Consider the following 19,027-nt stretch of genomic DNA (forward strand, 5'->3'; position numbering starts at 1 on the left):
TTACTTAGATTCTTACAGTCATATGAATTTTTATAGCCAATTTACATATTTAATTATACTGTAGAAGATAAGGTATCAATAATAGATTTTAATGTTTAAAATTAGATTAGGATCAAATTATATGCAAAAGTGAATTAAAAATATGAGTTTAAGGAGAAAGAGAAACAATGTAGCATTTTTTAAAGACAGAGCTTGTTCTTTTTTTAATTTTTTAAAATTACTGGTATCACTGTTATGTACATTCTTGGATGCATTTAAAAGTGAGAATTAACACATTCAAAGTGAGGATTAACATTTTTATTTTAATATATCCATGTTTATAGTAATCAGAAATTATAATTTCTGCAAAGACCTTAGCTTATGATGAAAAATTTAGTTGACATTTTAAAAGCATGCAATACTTTACATAGTGTATAAAATCATTTTATGGATCATAAATGCAAAAAGAAAGCAATTGCTCACCTTTACTTCATCACCCTGAGTTTGGGAAGATCGCTGTACTCATGCAATCTGCAAATAGAGATGCATAACCACGTCCTAGAGTTATGAGGAAAACTAACTCATAAAACCTTATAATAATTACAAAGTACTTATATACATATTTTGCCTTAAAACTTTATAAATCTATCTCCTGTGCACAGTCTCATTTAATCTTTTACCAAAATAGGAATTACTTAGTATAAGTGGTGCTATCTCCATTTTGCAAATATGTGAGTAATGCTTTAATAGTTACTTTTGAGTTCAGTTTACTTGCCCAAAGTAATTGCTAATAAACCATGGAGTTGATATCTACAACATAAGTTTTAAGTTTCAATTTAACTTTTTAAAAAGGTAATAACACTGAAGCTCTCTTTTTCTTAACATGTTCTGCCTATAAGATGAGGAAATTAAAAAAAAAGAAAAAAGGAAAAGCCTATTTGGAAGTTCAAGGAAGGTAAAATAGGAGTACTTTAAGGTATGACCTTCATTTATGTAAAAATTATTTCTCATGAACCAGCAGCAGGATGACAATGCAGATAAGTAACATTTTGCTCTTATCAAGCCAGAACTCCGAATGGCTCTTTTTTCTTCCTTTAAATTATATTTCACAGCATAAGGGATTTTGGTCATTGAGGATGGTGGTAGTTTGTTTTGTTTTGTTTTAAACATCAAGTTAACTGTAGGGAGGTGATTGATGATAATTGCCCTTAATTACACACTTAGCAGGTACATTTAACAAACATCCTAACAATCTTGTCAAATAATTTTACAAATCCACATTTATAGATGAGAAAACTAAGGCACATTAATTTGTCCTACGTCCCACTGCTAGTACACAAGAAATTAACATATGGACTCCAACATACGTAAAGAATCTGCCTGCCAATGCAGGAAACACAGAGACACAAGTTCCATTCTGGGTCAGAAAGATTCCCTGGAGTATAAAATGGCAACCCACTCCAATATTCTTGCCTGGAAAGTTCCATGGACAGAGGAGCCTGGCCCGCTGTGCAGTCCATAGGGTCACAAAGAATCAGACATGACTGAGCATGCACGCGTGCGTGTGCATGCGTGAGTGTGCACGCATGCATGTGCACGCACATACATGCGCGCGCACACACAATAACTATAATTTGATCACTCTGCTACGCTGCCTCTCAAGGACATATAATGTGTCCCTGTGATCTAACAAAAACTAAGATTATTTTTAACTTTTAACAAATTTTGAGAAAACAAATTTGTTTGCAGGAAGCAGATTAAAAAAAAAAAAAAGTACACTATTTTCCCTCTGGGATACATTCCCTAATTTGTATTTTAAGGCATACCTCATATTGAAATATGACTTAGTCAATTTTCTCAAGAGAGGACAGATAAATATGGATTAATGGCTACTTTAGTTAATGATTGCAAGGCTGGTTTTAATTAATTGTGCTATGTACTCATTCTTTATTCATAAAATAAAATTTGTGCACAGAATACTTTTTATTAGAAAAAAAAAAAAAAAGGCAAGAAGAAAACTCCATCAGTGACCAGTAGATAGTTTAAAGGTCAACATAAGCAAAGACACAGAGAATAATTACTTTTGCTTTTATTGATGCTGTAAAGTAGCATATACTTAGTTTGACAAAACAGTTGAGTTTGTAACATTTCTGTATATCCATTTGTTATGTTTCTTATTTTATCATCTGTATTTATATGCAAATAGAATACTTTGCAAATGATTTAAACACAAAGATGTTTAATGGAAAGAAGTAAATGTTTGGCGGAGGGCACTAGAATTGCTTATATTGCTTTGGGTACAGAGTTCCGTGTGTGTGTGTGTGTGTGTGTGTGTGTGTGTGTGTTGTTTTTCCCTTGTTTTAAGAGTGAGGCATCTGTATGAGGCTCCATCCCTAAGAAGATGGTATAGAGAGACTTGCCTGGACCCTAGAGCTTTATCTCTGTCACTTCTCTGGACCTGGCTGCATTCTCCTTCTCTGATACTGCTATTTTAAACACCTCCTGCCTGCATTCTGAATGTAGTGTTCGTTCCTTTTATAGATCCTCAGGTGAAAGTCCAACTTCTCCAGGAAGCAGCTGCCAGGGAGACAGCACTGCGGACAGAATTCTCCCCACAGTGGTTCAGAGCACCTGCCAGTTAACAAAACTCCTGAAGCCCTTCCAGATCTAAATATCTCACACTTAGGTCCATGTGGGAGAAAGCAAGCTGGTTTAGTTGAATTCAAAATGTAAAAAGTAGAAACAAACAAAAAAAGTTCCCTGTCGGATTACTGATTCTTGTATCAGCTTTGAACAAAGCTAGTCTTTAACTTCTCAAATAGGTAGCGCCTTATCTTTTATATTCTTTATCCATCATACTTTCATGTTTTTGTGTTAAATGAGATCATATAAATGTATTTTCCATACCACTTAACCTAGTCATCATTTCATTCAGAAAATGGAATTTATTATTATTATAAGACAAGATGATCATAATTAAATTTTTAGTAATAGTCCAAAAATGTCAGTATGTTGCACTAAGACTTTTTTACTTTAGTCAGTATTACTCTATCCATGCCTATTTTACTGAATGAATCTTAATTCATATGTTGAGTGGTTTATAAATAATGTATTGAAACACCCTAAATATAAAACTCCCTTGTCATTACCTCTTCTAAACATAGACAGGCTACCATGGAAGCTTGACTTAAATGAGACAATGGAGAGAAAAAGAATAAAGCAATTTATAGTATTGTGGAAAATATGGTTTAATTACAAGTTAAAATGAGTGATTTCAGTGTTTGGAATTTACAGATTAATACAAAACCAATATTTGATGATCTCCTAGGAATTTAAAGAAAGTATGCTCAGTCGTGTCCAACTCTTTGCAACCCCATGGGCTGTAGCTTACCAGGCTCCTCTGTCCATGGGATTTTCCAGGCAATAGTACTGGAGTGGATTGCCATTTCCTTCTCCAGGGGATCTTCCCGACCCAGGGATCTAATCCAGGTCTCCTGCATTGTAGACAGACACTTTACCGCCTGAGCCACCAGGGAAGCACTGGTGACTTGGCCTAGTGACTTCTCTGGTGGCTCAGCCAGTAAAGCGTCTGCCTATAATGCGGGAGACCCAGGTTCAATCCCTGGGACGGGAAGATCTCCTGGAGAAAGAAATGGCAACCCACTCCAGTATTCTTGCCTTGAAAATCCCTTGGGCGGAAGAGCCTGGTAGGCTACAGACCATGGGGTCACAAAGAGTCGGACACGACTAAGTGACTTCATGTTCACATTAGGCATTTAAAATGTTGAGTTTTGCATATATAAGTATATATAAGTATAAAACATACATAAGTATATATATATATATATACACTTATATATGTTTTCTAAAGTACAGACTTATTATAAATTGTGCATTAATTAAGACAAAGATATGCATTTATGCCATTGCTTGATCATTATTAAAGTTCACATCTTTTAGGAATTAGGTATAGAATGTATGAGAAAACAAAGAAAACCTTTTTTCAAACATTCATTATTTTCAGTATTCTTTTCTCTGACTTACAATATTAAAAATACGTATGTTTGAGAATTTGGTGTTATAATTAGATAGTAGCTCATAACTTTCAATCTCTTGTCCAATACATTTTTAAAGTAGCTTTATTATTTCAAAGAAGTGCTAGAATAAAATATATAGAAAATTGTTTTTCTTTCACAAAGTAAGAAATCAATATTATTTGGGTTTTTTGGTAAAAATATACTATTTAAAAATTAAAATATACTTTCAGTTCAGTTCAGTTCAGTCATGTCCGACTCTTTGTGACCTCATGAATTGCAGCACGCCAGGCCTCCCTGTCCATCACCAACTCCCGGAGTTCACTCAAACTCACGTCCATCGAGTCGGTGACGCCATCCAGCCACCTCATCTTATGTTGTCCCCTTCTCCTCTTGCCCCCAATCCTTCCCAGCATCAGAGTCTTTTCCAATGAGTCAACTCTTCGCATGAGGTGGCCAAAGTATTGGAGTTTCAGCTTTAGCATCATTCCTTCCAAAGAACACCCAGGACCGATCTCCTTTAGAATGGACTGGTTGGATCTCCTTGCAGTCCAAGGGACGCTCAAGAGTCTTCTCCAACACACAGTTTAAAAGCATCAATTCTTTGGTGCTTAGCTTTCTTCACAGTCCAATTCTCACATCTATACATGACCACTGGAAAAACCATAGCCTTGACTAGATGGACCATTGTTGGCAAAGTAATGTCTCTGCATGACATAATTCCCATTCTAAAAATAAGTGTACATATGTCATTAATATTATATACTTATTCCTGGAGGTTAAATGAAATTATGTCATAATAAAGTTAATGCCATGCATTACAAATTTCAATAAGCATATCATTTGTAACTTACACGACTTATTTGTACCTCATGTCCTTGTCTCTAAAAATGGACAAAATGATAGTACTTGATGATACCTATCACAACGGATGTTGTAAAGATTGAAAGAGAAGTAGATATAATGTGCTTAGAATAGTAACTGACAGGTCATAATGGTAGTAGTATATTATTGTCTACACAATAATATTGAATTGTTTCCTGCACAAGTGCATTTATCACTTAGAAATTTCTTTAAATATATTTTAAAATATAATTGTCACCATCTGTAAGTGTGAGTGCTTCACTTAATAAAGAAGATCTTTGGACAGATTGCTAATTCTGTGGATTTCTCTTGACAAAGTCACACATGCCCTACACATGACAAAACAAAAAGATAATAAGTGTTTCTGTACCAGAGTACCTTCTGCCACAGAAGTATTAAAAAGTAACTCAAAATATCATCAATCATAATATTATATATAATATTATTTTCTAGGGAATATTGCACATTATGTAATTGTATGACTTACAAATACTTATACAAATATATGTGTATATTTATATCTATATCCTTATTCATATATATATATCCATATCTATTATACTATCTAAGGAATAACTGGCAGGAAACACATTAAGAGAACACTTTAAAAACAAAGGCAAGTGGCTGAGGAGATAGAATTTGTTCTGTTCTGTTTAATCTCTGCTTTACTCTCCTTACCTCATTTTGGGCTTGAAACCAGGATATCAAAGCTCTTTTTGTATGCAAAATTAGCTTGGAGGTTGTATGAGGTTCTGAATTTTTTATTTTTTCTGTGTGCTTTTGAACGTTCTTCTGTCAAATTTAGAACTTTGTGATACAATGAAAAGACAGCTGTGAAGGTAGCTGGCCAATCCCTTCACAGGAATATCATTTGCACACAGTTTAGCTTTGAATCCAAGGGAAATTATACTTTTCTTTTATTAATTAGTACCTTTAATAGGAGCTTTCATTAATCAACATGTCTTGAGAAATGCTAGTCTTTTTCTATTGAGTTGAATAAATCCTGCTGTGTAGGGTACTGGAAATGGTGCTAAGGCTTATGTTTGGGGAACGTGTTACAGGGAATTAGATAGATGAAAGGAAAAACAATCATCCTTTGGCAGTCACAGGCTTAATTTCTTAATCAACTTAAAAAAATAAATAACCCAAATATGCTCATTTCTACTAAGCTCTCTGATGTCTACCTTTCAGATTTAATCACACAGGAGATAGTGTCACAGAGTCTGTTAGGATAATTCCAACATCATTTCGTTCAACTAGCACCTCACCAAGTGGGACTTTATACCCCCCAAAATAAGGACTTGCCTAATGTGTACTAATGGGTTTACTGGGTGACTCAATGGTAAAGAATCTGCCTGCCAATGTAGGAGACACAGGAGACAGGGGTTTGATCTCTGGGTTGGGAAGATTCCCTGGTGGAGGAGGAAATAACCCACTCCAGTATTCTTGCCTGGAGAATTCCCATGGACAAAGGAGCCTGGCAGGAGGCAGGCCATAGGGTCTCAAAGAGTTGGACATGACTGAGCAGAGCTGCACAACACAATGTGTACTAATGCCATTTATAAAGGAATTCCTTAAAAGAGTTCAGATGCAGCAATGTCAGTTTTATTAGAAAAGTATTAACTATCTTAAGTTTAGGTTTAAACAGTCTTGAACAAAACGAACTATTAAAGTTATTTTCTATAAATTTTTCAACAACCAGATGTTTGGAACTGTGTATGTAAACATCCAGATGATTGACAAAAAATTTAAGTATTTGTCATGATAACTGGCTTGGTGTGAGCACAGCTTATGTTGAGGAGGGTATTTTTAGAACTGCTTCACTCATGTCCCTATAAAGTAGGTAGTCTAGCAGATTTTTTAAGTGGAGCAAAAAAAAAAAAGCTCTCAAGAAAATGCATGTCATATACAATTAAAGGATATATTTATTGCTAAACATTTTTATTCATATTATTTCATTGTCTAGACTTCAAAGGGATCCTAGATCACTAGCTGTTAAAATGTTCTATTTGGAAGTCCAGAGATGAAAAATGATCCAAGTTTGTAACCTGAGAATTGTTGCTTCATCTTTCCCCTATTAATGATCTGATCATCTTTGTTTTACCAACTTATTCCTCACATATTAATTCCTCCATCTGAAACAGAAGAACCCCTCACCCTTGCTGCTGTCTGACTCTAAGAATGAATAGTATAGTCTATCACTGTGGTTAAGAGTGCAGGCTGATAGGCTTTGTTCATGTTACAATTTCCCAGTATCTTCATGTCTTTGTAGATAAAATGAAGATAATAGTGTCTGGCTCATAAGTTTATGTGAGGATTAAATAGAATATGAAATGTAAAGTGCCTAACAAAGTGCCCAGTAAGTACTAAACAGAATATTTACTGGCTTAAAGTGGTTCCTCAAGTACAGAGACAAATGTTGTGGATCTTTCTTATTTCAAGTAGTTATGAACTGACCTCTAACCCCCACCAACCACTTTACTCTGTTCACTCAATGCTGAGTTTAGTTCCCCACCAAACACTTAATTGCTTAGGCCTTTCTCTGTATTTTACAGCAGTCATCGTTTGTGCCACAAATATCTGTGTTTAATTACTCAGTGTCAAATATGTCCATGACTTTTCTTTCTGAACTAGGTTGCACTTTGGAAATTTTGATGCACTTTACCATATTATTTCTTCTTCTAAAAGCATCTTAATTTTTGCCCACATTAATCCACTCAACAAGTATTTCTATTTATTGTCCATTATGTATAGGGCCTTAGAATATACAGAAGTGGCTAAATGGACAGTTCCTGGATCTTACTTTTAGCAGGGAGAGACAGAAAATAATAACCCAGTAAACAGGTAATATGTCTCATGGGAGTGCTGGGAATAGTGGTATTTTTTGTTATTTAACACTTTATGTAATTCATTGGAGACCTAAGAAAGATAGGGAATACATTATGCAGACCTCTGGAGGAACAGAGTTCCAGGTAGAAGAAACAGAAATACCAACTTCCTGGGGCAGGGGAATGTATGACTTATTGGAAGCATAGCTGGAGACCCAGAGTCTAGAGCAGAGTAAATGGGAAAGACTGTGAACTGATAGTCAGGGAGGAATCAAGTGGTCAGATTACGTAGGATGGTTGGTCACTATCAGGATTAGAGTTTTACTTATGAATGAAATAGAAAGACTTGGAATTGTTGATCAGTTCAGTCACTCATTCGTGCCCAACTCTTTGCGACCCCATAGACTGCAGCACTCCAGACTTCCTTGTCCATCACCAACTCCCAGAGCTCACTCAGACTCATGTCTATTGAGTCGGTGATGCCATAAAACCATATTATCCTCTGTAGTCCCCTTCTCTTCCTGCCTTCAATCTTTCCCAGCATCAGGGTCTTTTCAAATGAGTCAGTTTGCATCATGTAGCCAAATTATTGGAGCTTCAGCTTTAGCATCAGCCTTTCCAATGAATATTCAGGACTGATTTCTTTAGGACTGACTGGTTTGATCTCCTCGCAGACCAAGGGACTCTCAAGAGTCTTAACCAACACCACAGTTGAAAAGCATTAATTCTTCAGTGCTCAGCTTTCTTTAAATGGTCCACCTCTCACATCTATACGTGACTACTGGAAAAACCATAGCTTTGACTACACAGACCTTTGTTGGCTAAGTAATGTCTCTGCTTTTTAATATGCTGTCTAGGTTGGCCACAGCTTTTCTTCCAAGGAGCAAGCATCTTTGAACTTCATGGCTGCAGTCACCATAGAGTCATCTGTCAATAACCTCACATGCAGATGACACCACCCTTGTGGCAGAAAACGAAGAAAAACTAAAGAGACCCTTGATGAAAGTGAAAGAGGAGAGTGAAAAAGTTTGCTTAAAAGTCAACATTCAGAAAACTAAGATCATGGCATCCAGTCCCATTAATTCATGGCACATATATGGGGAAACAATAGAAACTGACAGACTTTATTTTGGTGGGCTTCAAAATCACTGCAGATGGTGCCTGCAGCCATGAAATTAAAAGATGCTTGGTCCTTGGAAGAAAAGTATGACCGACCTATAAAACAGCATATTAAAAAGCAGAGACATTACTTTGCCAACAAAGGTCCATCTTGTCAAAGCTATGGTTTTTCCAGTAGTCATATATGGATGTGAGAGTTGGACCATAAAGAAAGCTGAGCACTGAAGAATTGATGCTTTTCAACTGTGGTGTTGAAGAATACTTTTGAGAGTCCCTTGAACTACCAGGAGATTCAACCAGTCCATCCTAAAGGAAATCACTCCTGAATATTCATTGGAAGGACTGATGCTGAAACTGAAACTCCAACACTCTGACCACCTGATATGAAGAACTGACTCATTGGAAAAGATCCTGATGCTGGGAAAGATTGAAGGCAGGAGGAGAAGGGGGATGACAGAGCATGAGATGGTTGAATGGCATCACTGACTGGATGGACATGAGTTTGAGTAAGCTCTGGGAGTTGGTGATGGACAGGGAAGCTTGGCTGTGCTGCAGTCCATGCGGTCTCAAAGAGCTGGACATGACTGAGTGACTGAACTGAACTGAGTCACCATCTGCAGTGATTTTGGAGCCTAGAAAATAAAGTCTGTCACTGTTTCCATTGTTTCCCCATCTATTTGCCATGAAGTGATGGGACCGAATGTCATGATCTTAGTTTTTTGATTGTTGGATTTTAAGCCAGTTTTTTCACTCTCCTCTTTCATTTTTATCAAGACGTTCTTTATTTCCTCTTTGCTTTCTGACATAAGGGTGGTGTCATCTGTGTATCTGAGGTTATTGATATTTCTCCAAGCAATCTTGATTTCAGGAATTGTTGATGATTTCATTTAAATTCTGAAGTTCATTCTGTTTGTTGTGGGGAGAATGGTGTCAATGGCAGAAGCCAGAAACCTTCAGATAATATAATAATTTATTATTACAGCAATTTAATTACTATATTTTCACTTCCTAATCTTTATGATGGCAAATCATGAATGTAATTTATCATACTTGCTAAATTATAAATTCTGCATGAGCCAGGATTCCAACAGATTATATCTTTAGATCACTAGAGTTCTTCAACCAAAGGGGGGAAAAAAAAATTTGGTGCCCAAAGATTACAAACTTAATTTTCATTACATCTGTCCTTCTTGTACCCTCCCATTACCCTCTGTCATACCCTAAACTCTTTCTTTCTTTCCAGAATTTCTTCTTAATAAAGCATATACATATCAAGCAGTATTTCTTTGTATAAATGGAAAAAAATAGGGTGGATGTGGAGAACAAAGAGGAGCAAGATAGGAGACATATGTGTATATGCCTATGTAATACATTTTGCATAATCATCTTATAGTTGACCTTCAGTTCAGTTCAGTTGCTGAGTCATGTCTGACTCTTTGCGACCCAGTGGACCACAGCACACCAGGCTTTCCTGTCCATCACCAGTCATGGAGCTTATTCAAACTCATGTCCATTGAGTTGGTGATGCCATCCAACCATCTCATCCTCTTGTAGTCTTTCTAAATATATAATAATTTTATAAAATAGAAAGTCATGCCTAAATGTTGCTGTTCCCAATTTGTTAAATTCCATATATGGCAATTTGAGGTATTTAGGTTCTACCTCAGTAATCTGACACAGTTCTACAGAAATCCAAGGAAATGATACACCAGCTTTTTTACCATGAGTCTCATTAAAGGGTCTTCCTAATATATGTTTTGAAAAATTTTGGATTTGAGTCAATAAAATTTATGTAATATAATTATCTTAGCCAATGAGACATAAAGGATCTTTTTTTTCATGTTTTTCTCAGTGAAGAAGTTAGAAGTTATTCTTCTATGAATATCCCTGACATACAACAACAGAGGAGCAGTGCTTATGCTAAGACTAAGAATTATAACTCTGATCAGATCTATGAAACCCCTAATATCTAAATACTAGTTACTTTTTGTAGTCTTCTTGATACCCCCACCCCCAAATAAAGGTAAAACTGCTGCTGTCTCTAGGGAAAGGAAAATACCAGACGGAGTGTTCTAAATCAGACTTTCATGGTAAAATGTCCATTGATAATTAGTTTTCTGCTTCCTTTAAAATAGGACAGGTTAAGCAGTTGGTCACATTCAGTAAATAAGAAATTACTTGCAGTAATTTCTGCAACATTCTAATAATCTTCCCATATCTGAAATCTATTTTAAAAGCCTTTGATCTTCATTATGGTGGAAAGGACATTGAATGTGAAGATAAGAGACTTGATTGCAAATTCAACTTTGCCACCCACTAACAACGTGGCTTGGGCAAGTTATTTAACTCAAAAATTCTATTTCTATTCTGATGATGAAATTGAGCATGGTGATCTATACCTCCCAGTGTTGTTAGGAACACCAGATATGATAAAGTTTGAAGGCCACAAATGCAAAGGTCACGCAATAAACACTTGGTGAACCCACATATTAAATGTAGATATTGGAATTATCATAATCCTAGTAAAGGTGTTTCCATGTTCTACTCATACCAATACACATGTGATCTTGTGAATTGGAAACTGTCCCCTGTAGCTTCTTTCAGCATATTATAAAAATGACAATACACTATAATTATTCAATTATGTCATTAAAATGGGTTTTATTTTCTTCATTACATACATCAGGAAAAGCTTTTCAATTAACAGTGACCTGTATGACTTCTACTAGTTTGCATTCTGTAGATGGTGAAGCTGACTGCAAATTAGATTCAGCAATGTATCTTGTTCCTTATTTTTTCACCCACTGATTAGTTTGATACCTTTGGCAGTAGTCTACCCTGTTGTTTTCAACTTGCCATTTTGTATCAATCTCAAAATGCTGCCTTCAATCCCCTAAGGTGTTCTGTAGAAATGCTGTCAAACTATTTGCTTGTATGTGTATTTTGACTCTGTAGCTGTGCTTTGTACTCATTTAAGAGAACCAGTCTTTAATTTGTATCACAGTGTTTTCAAGATAAAATTTAGAATTCCAGGCCTCAGCAAAATCACTGATATGTGACTACAGCCTTCTGTTTCAAATCTTGGCATGCCTGATGTCTGGTGGATGCAAAGCTATATTTTTGAATTTTGTTATAGAATTACAACTCTGAATAAATGACTTCAGATTTAGCCTTAAAATCTACTAATAATCATCATGCTTTCTATTATCACTTACATCTAGTTTACCTTTTCAATTTTATCTCTCATCCCTCCTAGCTTATATTCCAGACTTTCTACTTGCTTGAAATGCTTGGCTCTCCTCTTTCACCTTTCCCTGGTATTATCCACATATTGCACTTCTGTCTAGAACATCACATCTTCCACTATTCATCTCCTTATCTTGGGCATTTTCTATACTCGTAACAACCTTTCTATGTCAAGTACCCCTCTTTTGTTTCTCATGTGTCTTGCATCTGATTTAATAAAAGTATTCTTTCTGTGCTTTATTCATTGGTTGACTTAATTAGATTGTCTTCCTTAGTAGACTGAAAGTTTTGGAGAGCAAAGGCAATGTCCCTTGAATAGTAGGTGCTCTGTAAGTATTGTTGGATAAAAGAATGCTTTCTGGAAAAACTGTTGATCAGTTTATTGAAAAGATGGCAAGAATTTACTACTAAAAGTATTATATTAGCCTTGCTACATTTAATTACAGCACCAAAATTACTAGTAAAAAGCAGTTTATAGTTTTGGTGTACAGGTCTACTGCTCTGCAAATGCAGATAATTTTAAAAATAAACATATATGGTACCATTTTGTGTTTTATGCATCTGGTACATTATATACAGAATTGGGTTAGGTTAAATCAGGCTAGCTAATGAACCTATTCTACTTCTTATAATTTCAAAGAAAGAAATGTGTTTTGTGTTGAAATTGTTATTTGAACTAATTTAACCTTATTTAAATGTACTTGTCCTCCAGACTGAATAAAAAAAAGATTTTGACTGGCTTTGAACTAAAATACACATACACGCAGACACATGTAAAAAAACAAAACTAAACTGAACTGTGCGAAGGTATTGTTTCATATTTGCTTTGAGGATGAAAAATGCACCAACATGTTCATGTCTCCTGTGTTTATGTCTGATGTTTGCATTTGCGGCAGTGCCATAATTCAGCATATGGATACACTCAGAACAAAGATAATGTCTCTCATTTTCATTTTGATTAATAATGTTCTATCTCTGGTAATTTGCAGGTGTTATTTGGAAGATGGAGCTTCAAAGGGTGCCTGGCTGAATCGGTCAAGTATTATTTTTGCGGGAGGTGATAAGTGGTCAGTGGATCCTCGAGTTTCAATTTCAACATTGAATAAAAGGGACTACAGCCTCCAGATACAGAATGTAGATGTGACAGATGATGGCCCGTACACGTGTTCTGTTCAGACTCAACATACACCAAGAACAATGCAGGTGCATCTGACTGTGCAAGGTACTCATTTCCATATCTGCTATATTGTGAAGGTCTCTGCTTAGAAATGTTTGGTATTTGGATATAAGAATGACTAAGAGGTAACTGACAATGTTGAAAGATATGTTGTCACTGTTTTCAGGGATTTATGTTCTTAGATTCCATTAAGTATAATGGCTATTATAGGCATACAAATCCCTACTTACGGAGATCAAAAAATTATCCATTAACACCACATTATGATTCTTTTGTATATGATTCACTTTGTTTCTTCCTATGAGTCACCCATTCAATAAATTTTTGAGATACATGATTGATACATTACAATAATTTTTTGATAACCTGTGATGGCTACATTAAACTTAGAACTTTTTGCAATATGACTAGTAACTTTTTAAAAATAATCCTCAAGCTTTCCTACACTTTGTCTCAATTCAGCTTCTTTTTACTTTGATTCAAGTTGCAATGAAGAGAAACACCCTTCTAGAATTACTTTAATTAAATATAGAGTGGTTGGAAAAATATGGTTCACAATGTTTTATTTTTGATTTACATCCAGTAGATCATAAATCATAGCTAACTTACAATATCCAAATATAAACAGAATCAGCAAATTATTTTCTTTAACTTGCATGCTAAAATGTAAGAGCATATTTACCCTCAACACGTTACTTTTCATGGAAAATGTAATTAAAATGCTTTTACCCTTTTGCATTGTTTCCTTGTGCTGTATATATTAATCATGTACTGGATGCAAAAAAATAGAATACTATGGAACTGAAAATGATATTGCAGTATTTCTAAGTAAAACTAATAACAAATTATATGATAATGTAGTGCCAGTGAATGCCTGTTTTATTCCTGTCAGGAAAGCTGAATGAGCAAGTTACTGGTATTATTTTTTAGTTTACTCTTCAAAAATCAACAGTAAGTATTTATGTCACATGGCTTACATTCGGAAAAGATTGTTATTTTACAACTTTACTATTTCATCACATAAGGGTAAAAGTGGATTCAAGCACAGCTTCAATTATTAGTAAATAGTTTAACTTTGTGATGATTAAACTTATTAAACAATTAGCTTTAACAAGAAAAGTATACACTGAAGGGTAAGTCAGTGAATTTCCTCAGTGGTTTTTCTTATTACAAATCATTGAAGACTTTTTGGTGTTTTTTATTTAAAATCATATGAGAAAATAATAAAATTTTCACCAAAGTCAATTTTTATCCAAAGATTATCCAGAGATTCCAGAGGGCAGTGGTTTTTCCAGTTTCAAAAAATGACATGAAGTTACAAGTCAAAGGCACATTTCTTCAGTTATCCAAGATGATTCTTGTTCTCTTGTTTTGTTCAGTGCCTTTTGACTTAAGTTTCTAGTTCAAACACTATACGAAATAATTTATAATGTAAGGAAAAGTATACTTTGACAGTAATATTTGAATCACTTAAGATATAGACATTTTACTTCTTGTATATTTAAATGATATATTTCTGAACGCTAAAAATATCTCTCCTTCCTTTTCTTCATTCTCTCTTATTCCATATTAGGCCCACATTTTGCAACTAGACTATAAATATGTATGTATGGTGCAAAATTTATATATTTATATATATACATGTGTATGCTCAATTTTCATAGAATTTCTTCATAATTTTACATTATGTATATTGTTCAGTAGTATTGAAATTGTTATATACCTTACTCCAGCACTATTTTTTGCTGGCCATGTAAACTTTTGAACATCATTTTAGGAGGAGCATTTTACAAATGTACTTACTAAATTTTTATCACTATATTTTGTTCCTCTAGAAAAATAAAATTAGTGTTACTGTTTTGACATATGTGGTTGGGTCAAATTAAAAGCTAATAATTTTACAGTATTTATGAACCTAATTACTTATTAGAAGTTGATTGACATGTGGGCAGTTTTCCAATTACATTAATAAAGTTCAAGGAACAAATTAGTAGGCTTGTCAGTCAATTTCAAGAACTAAATAAATGTCACAAAAAGTCAAACCCCACTTAAGCTATATTTCTTCACTGAAAACAGAAATAAACTGATGTGCACATCTCTTCAGTCTCTAAATTTGTTAGTTTGATACTCAGATGTATTTGGATAGTTTTAAAGTGTATGTTCTTTACCTAATAATTTGTCAAGCCTTGGATGACCAAGGTAGGAAATGTTAACAAGTAAGAGAAGGCTATTTATTCATCACTGATGTCAAACACACCTTGGCTGGTAAAAACAAAGCTCATCTTTAATTGTTGAAGCTATGTACTCAAGGGAGCTGGTTTTTAAAAGTCATTTTAGAAATGGGGTAATAAAAAGGATTTATGCTTTTGAACTGTGGTGTTGCAGAAGACTCTTGAGAGTCCCTTGGACTGCAAGGAGATCCAACCAGTCCATTCTAAAGGAGATCAGTCCTGGGTGTTCTTTGGAAGGAATGATACTAAAGCTGACACTCCAGTACTTTGGCCACCTCATGTGAGGAATTGACTCATTGGAAAAGACTCTGATGCTGGGAGGGATTGGGGGCGGGAGGAGAAGGGGACGACAGAGGGTGAGATGGCTGAATGGCATCACTGACTCAATGGACGTGAGTTTGAGTGAACTCCGGGAGTTGGTGATGGACAGGGAGGCCTGGTGTGCTGCAATTCATGAGGTCGCAAAGAGTCAGACATGACTGAGTGACTGAACTGAATAAAAAAGATATCTTGTCAACACAGACTGTGCATGGGATATTTGTTGATATTATTGGTTTCTCAGAGATATTAATATCAATAAATCGAATAATAGGAGAGAAAAGACACTGGAGTAGGAGTTGGAAAACCTGGATTCCAAACCTATGATTGCTCTTGAAAGACTCTCTAAAAGTTTTCTCATTTGAAGAAAGTGGACTCAGATCAGAAAATCAAAATCAATTCTAATCAAAACCAAAAAGACAAATGACAGGGGGAAAAAATCCGCTGTGATTATTAGCTTTTGATTTGAAAGAGAAATAGTTAAGTTAAAAAAATGAAAAAAAAATCATAACACTTGTATAACACTTGTATTGAGAACTATGCAAAGTGATTTTTACATAGTAGCACCTTCTAATACTTACTGTACTAAGTGTATTTTATTTGGGACTTCCTTGGTGGCTCAGATGGCAAAGAATCTGCCTGCAATGCAGGAGACCCAGGTTCAATCCCTGGGTTGGAAAAATCCCCTAGAGAAGGTAATGGCAACCCACTCATGGATTCTTGCCTGGAGAATACCATGGACAGAGGAACCTGGTGGGCTACAGTCAATGGGGTCACATAGAGTCAGACATGACTGAGTGACTAACACTTTACTTTAGTGCTTTAGTTATCTCCATGTTTTCTTTCACCAATTGAGCTGAACAATGTATGTACTCATGGAATTTGAACAGTGTGGTATATTGGAATTTTGCTTCATGGGGATGGAAATTGGCTGATAGATGTAGTAAGAAAATAAATTTTTCATTGCCCATATTTAATGCTGTTAAATCAAGTTACTTATTTGTCCAGAAATTCAAACCATTTCATATAGCATTTACTAAGAGCAGTTTTTATTGTTCATGAGTATAAGAATATATATGACTTGAATACTTATTATGAAGGGAGATCTCTATCACAATACTGTCATGATAAACATAAAATTTAAATGCTTCCTATTCAAATATAGAACACAGTTAGTGTTAGTTGCTCAATCATGTCCAACTCTTTGCCACTGCACGGACTGCAGCCGGCTTGATTTCTCTGTCAATGGAATTCTACAGGCAAGAATACAGCAATGGGTTGCCATGCCGTCCTCCAGGGGATCTTCCAACCCAGGGATCAAATCCAAGTCTCTTGCATTGTGGGTGGATTCATTACTTTCTGAGCCACCAGGGAAACCCATATAACACAATGGTTTCTACTACAGTCTGCATCTAGAATCTAGGTTGTATACAGCACAAAATAAGACACCTAAAGATATTGTATAATAAGTAAATATATTTACAGCAGTCGCAGCCAACACCCTGCTACTGCCTGGTGAGACTCTGAGCAGTTAGAACGTTCTAGGATAGAAATGGAAATAACAAATGTGTGTTGTTTTAAGACACGCATGCATTCACACACACACAATATATGGAACATTTATCATTCAACTTGTGCCCTTTCAGGGAGATATACTCTAGGTTTTCTCTAGGCAGAGTAGAAGAAGTTTTGACCAGCACTCAAGCATGTAAGCAAAATAATGTCTCACAGAACTGGAAAAGGTCAGTTTTAATTCCAGTCCTAAAGAAGGAAAATGTCAAAGAATGCTCAAACTATTGTACAATTGCACGCATTTCACATGCTAGTAATGTTATGCTCAAAATCCTTCAAGCTTGGCTTCAACAGTATGTGAACTTAAAATTTCAGATGTACAAGCTGGATTTTAAAAAGGCAGAGGAACCAGAGATCAAATTGTTAATCAGTATCTGTTGGATCATAAAAAAGGCAAGGGAATTCCAGAAAAAAAAAATCTACTTCTACTTCTTTGTCTATACTAAAGCCTTTGACTCTGTGGATCACAACAATCTATGGAAAAATTCATAAAGAGATGGGAATACCAGACCACCTTACCCATCCCCTGAGAAACCTGTGTGCAGGTCAAGAAGCAGCACTTAGAACCAGACACAGAATAACTTACTGGTTCAAAATTAGGAAAGGAGAACAAGGCTGTATGTTGTCACCCTGAATTTTAATTTATATGCAGAGTAAATCATGTGAAATGCTTGGCTGGTTGAATCACAAGCTGGAATCAAGACTGAGGGGAAAAGATACCATGCTAATGACAGAAAGTGAAGAGGAACTAAAGAGCCTCTTGATAGGGTGAAAGAGGAGAGTGAGAAAGTTGGATTAGAACACAATATTCAAAAAACTAAGATCATAGCATCCAATCCCATCACTTTCTGGCAAATAGATGGGGAAACAATGGAAACAGTGACAGACTTTATTTTCTTGTGCCCCAAAATCACTGTAGATGGTGACTGCAGTCATGAAATTGAAAGACATTTGCTCCTTGGAAGGAAAGCTATGACAAATCTAGACAGCATATTCAAATGCAGAGACATCACTTTGCCAACAGAGGTCTGTATAGTCAGAGCTATGATTTTTCTAGTAGTCATGTACAGGTGTGAGAGTTGGACCATAAAAAAGGCTGAGTGCCAAAGAATTAATGCTTTTGAATTGCAGTGCTGGAGAAGACTCTTGAGAATCCCTTGGACTGCAAGGAGATCAAATCAATCAATTCTAAAGAAATCAATCCTGAATATTCATTGGAAGTACCAAAGCTGAAGCTCCAATACTTTAGCCATTTGACTTGAAGAGCCAACTCGTTGGAGGAGACCCTGATGCTTGGAAATATTGAAAGCAAAAGGAGAGGGGAGCGGCAGAGAATGAGATGGTTGAACAGTATCACGTACTCAGTGGCCATGAACTTGAGCAAACTCCAGGAGTGAGAGACAGGGAATCTTGGCGTGTTACATTCCATGGGGTCACAAAAAGTCAGACATGAGTTAGAGACTGAACAACAACATAGAGAGGAAAGATTAAGTTCTACCTGGAGCAGCAATGACTAATGACTAATGAAAGCAGGGGTTATAAAAACCTCTCTCCTGTCCAGTTAGATAACTGATGGGCCATTTTGGCTCTAGAGCAGCTGAAGCCATTGAACAGTATCTACCACAGCTCAACTTCTTGCTCTGTTCAATCTTCCCTTTT

General features: G+C 35.6%; 1 protein-coding gene across 5 annotated transcripts in view; it reads left to right on the forward strand.

Moving 5' to 3' along the window:
- Positions 1-19,027, forward strand: part of NEGR1 (neuronal growth regulator 1) — a 1,028,214-nt gene that overhangs the window by 424,427 nt on the left and 584,760 nt on the right. For all 5 annotated transcript variants that reach the window (XM_044944851.2, XM_025289451.3, XM_044944850.1 and 2 more), the window contains exon 2: positions 13,060-13,292. In XM_044944851.2, coding sequence (XP_044800786.1) covers positions 13,060-13,292 — 233 coding nt within the window. The remainder of the gene's footprint in view (positions 1-13,059; positions 13,293-19,027) is intronic.

This window comes from Bubalus bubalis, chromosome 6 (genome assembly GCF_019923935.1).
Source record: "Bubalus bubalis isolate 160015118507 breed Murrah chromosome 6, NDDB_SH_1, whole genome shotgun sequence".
NCBI classification, from domain to species: Eukaryota; Metazoa; Chordata; class Mammalia; order Artiodactyla; family Bovidae; genus Bubalus; species Bubalus bubalis.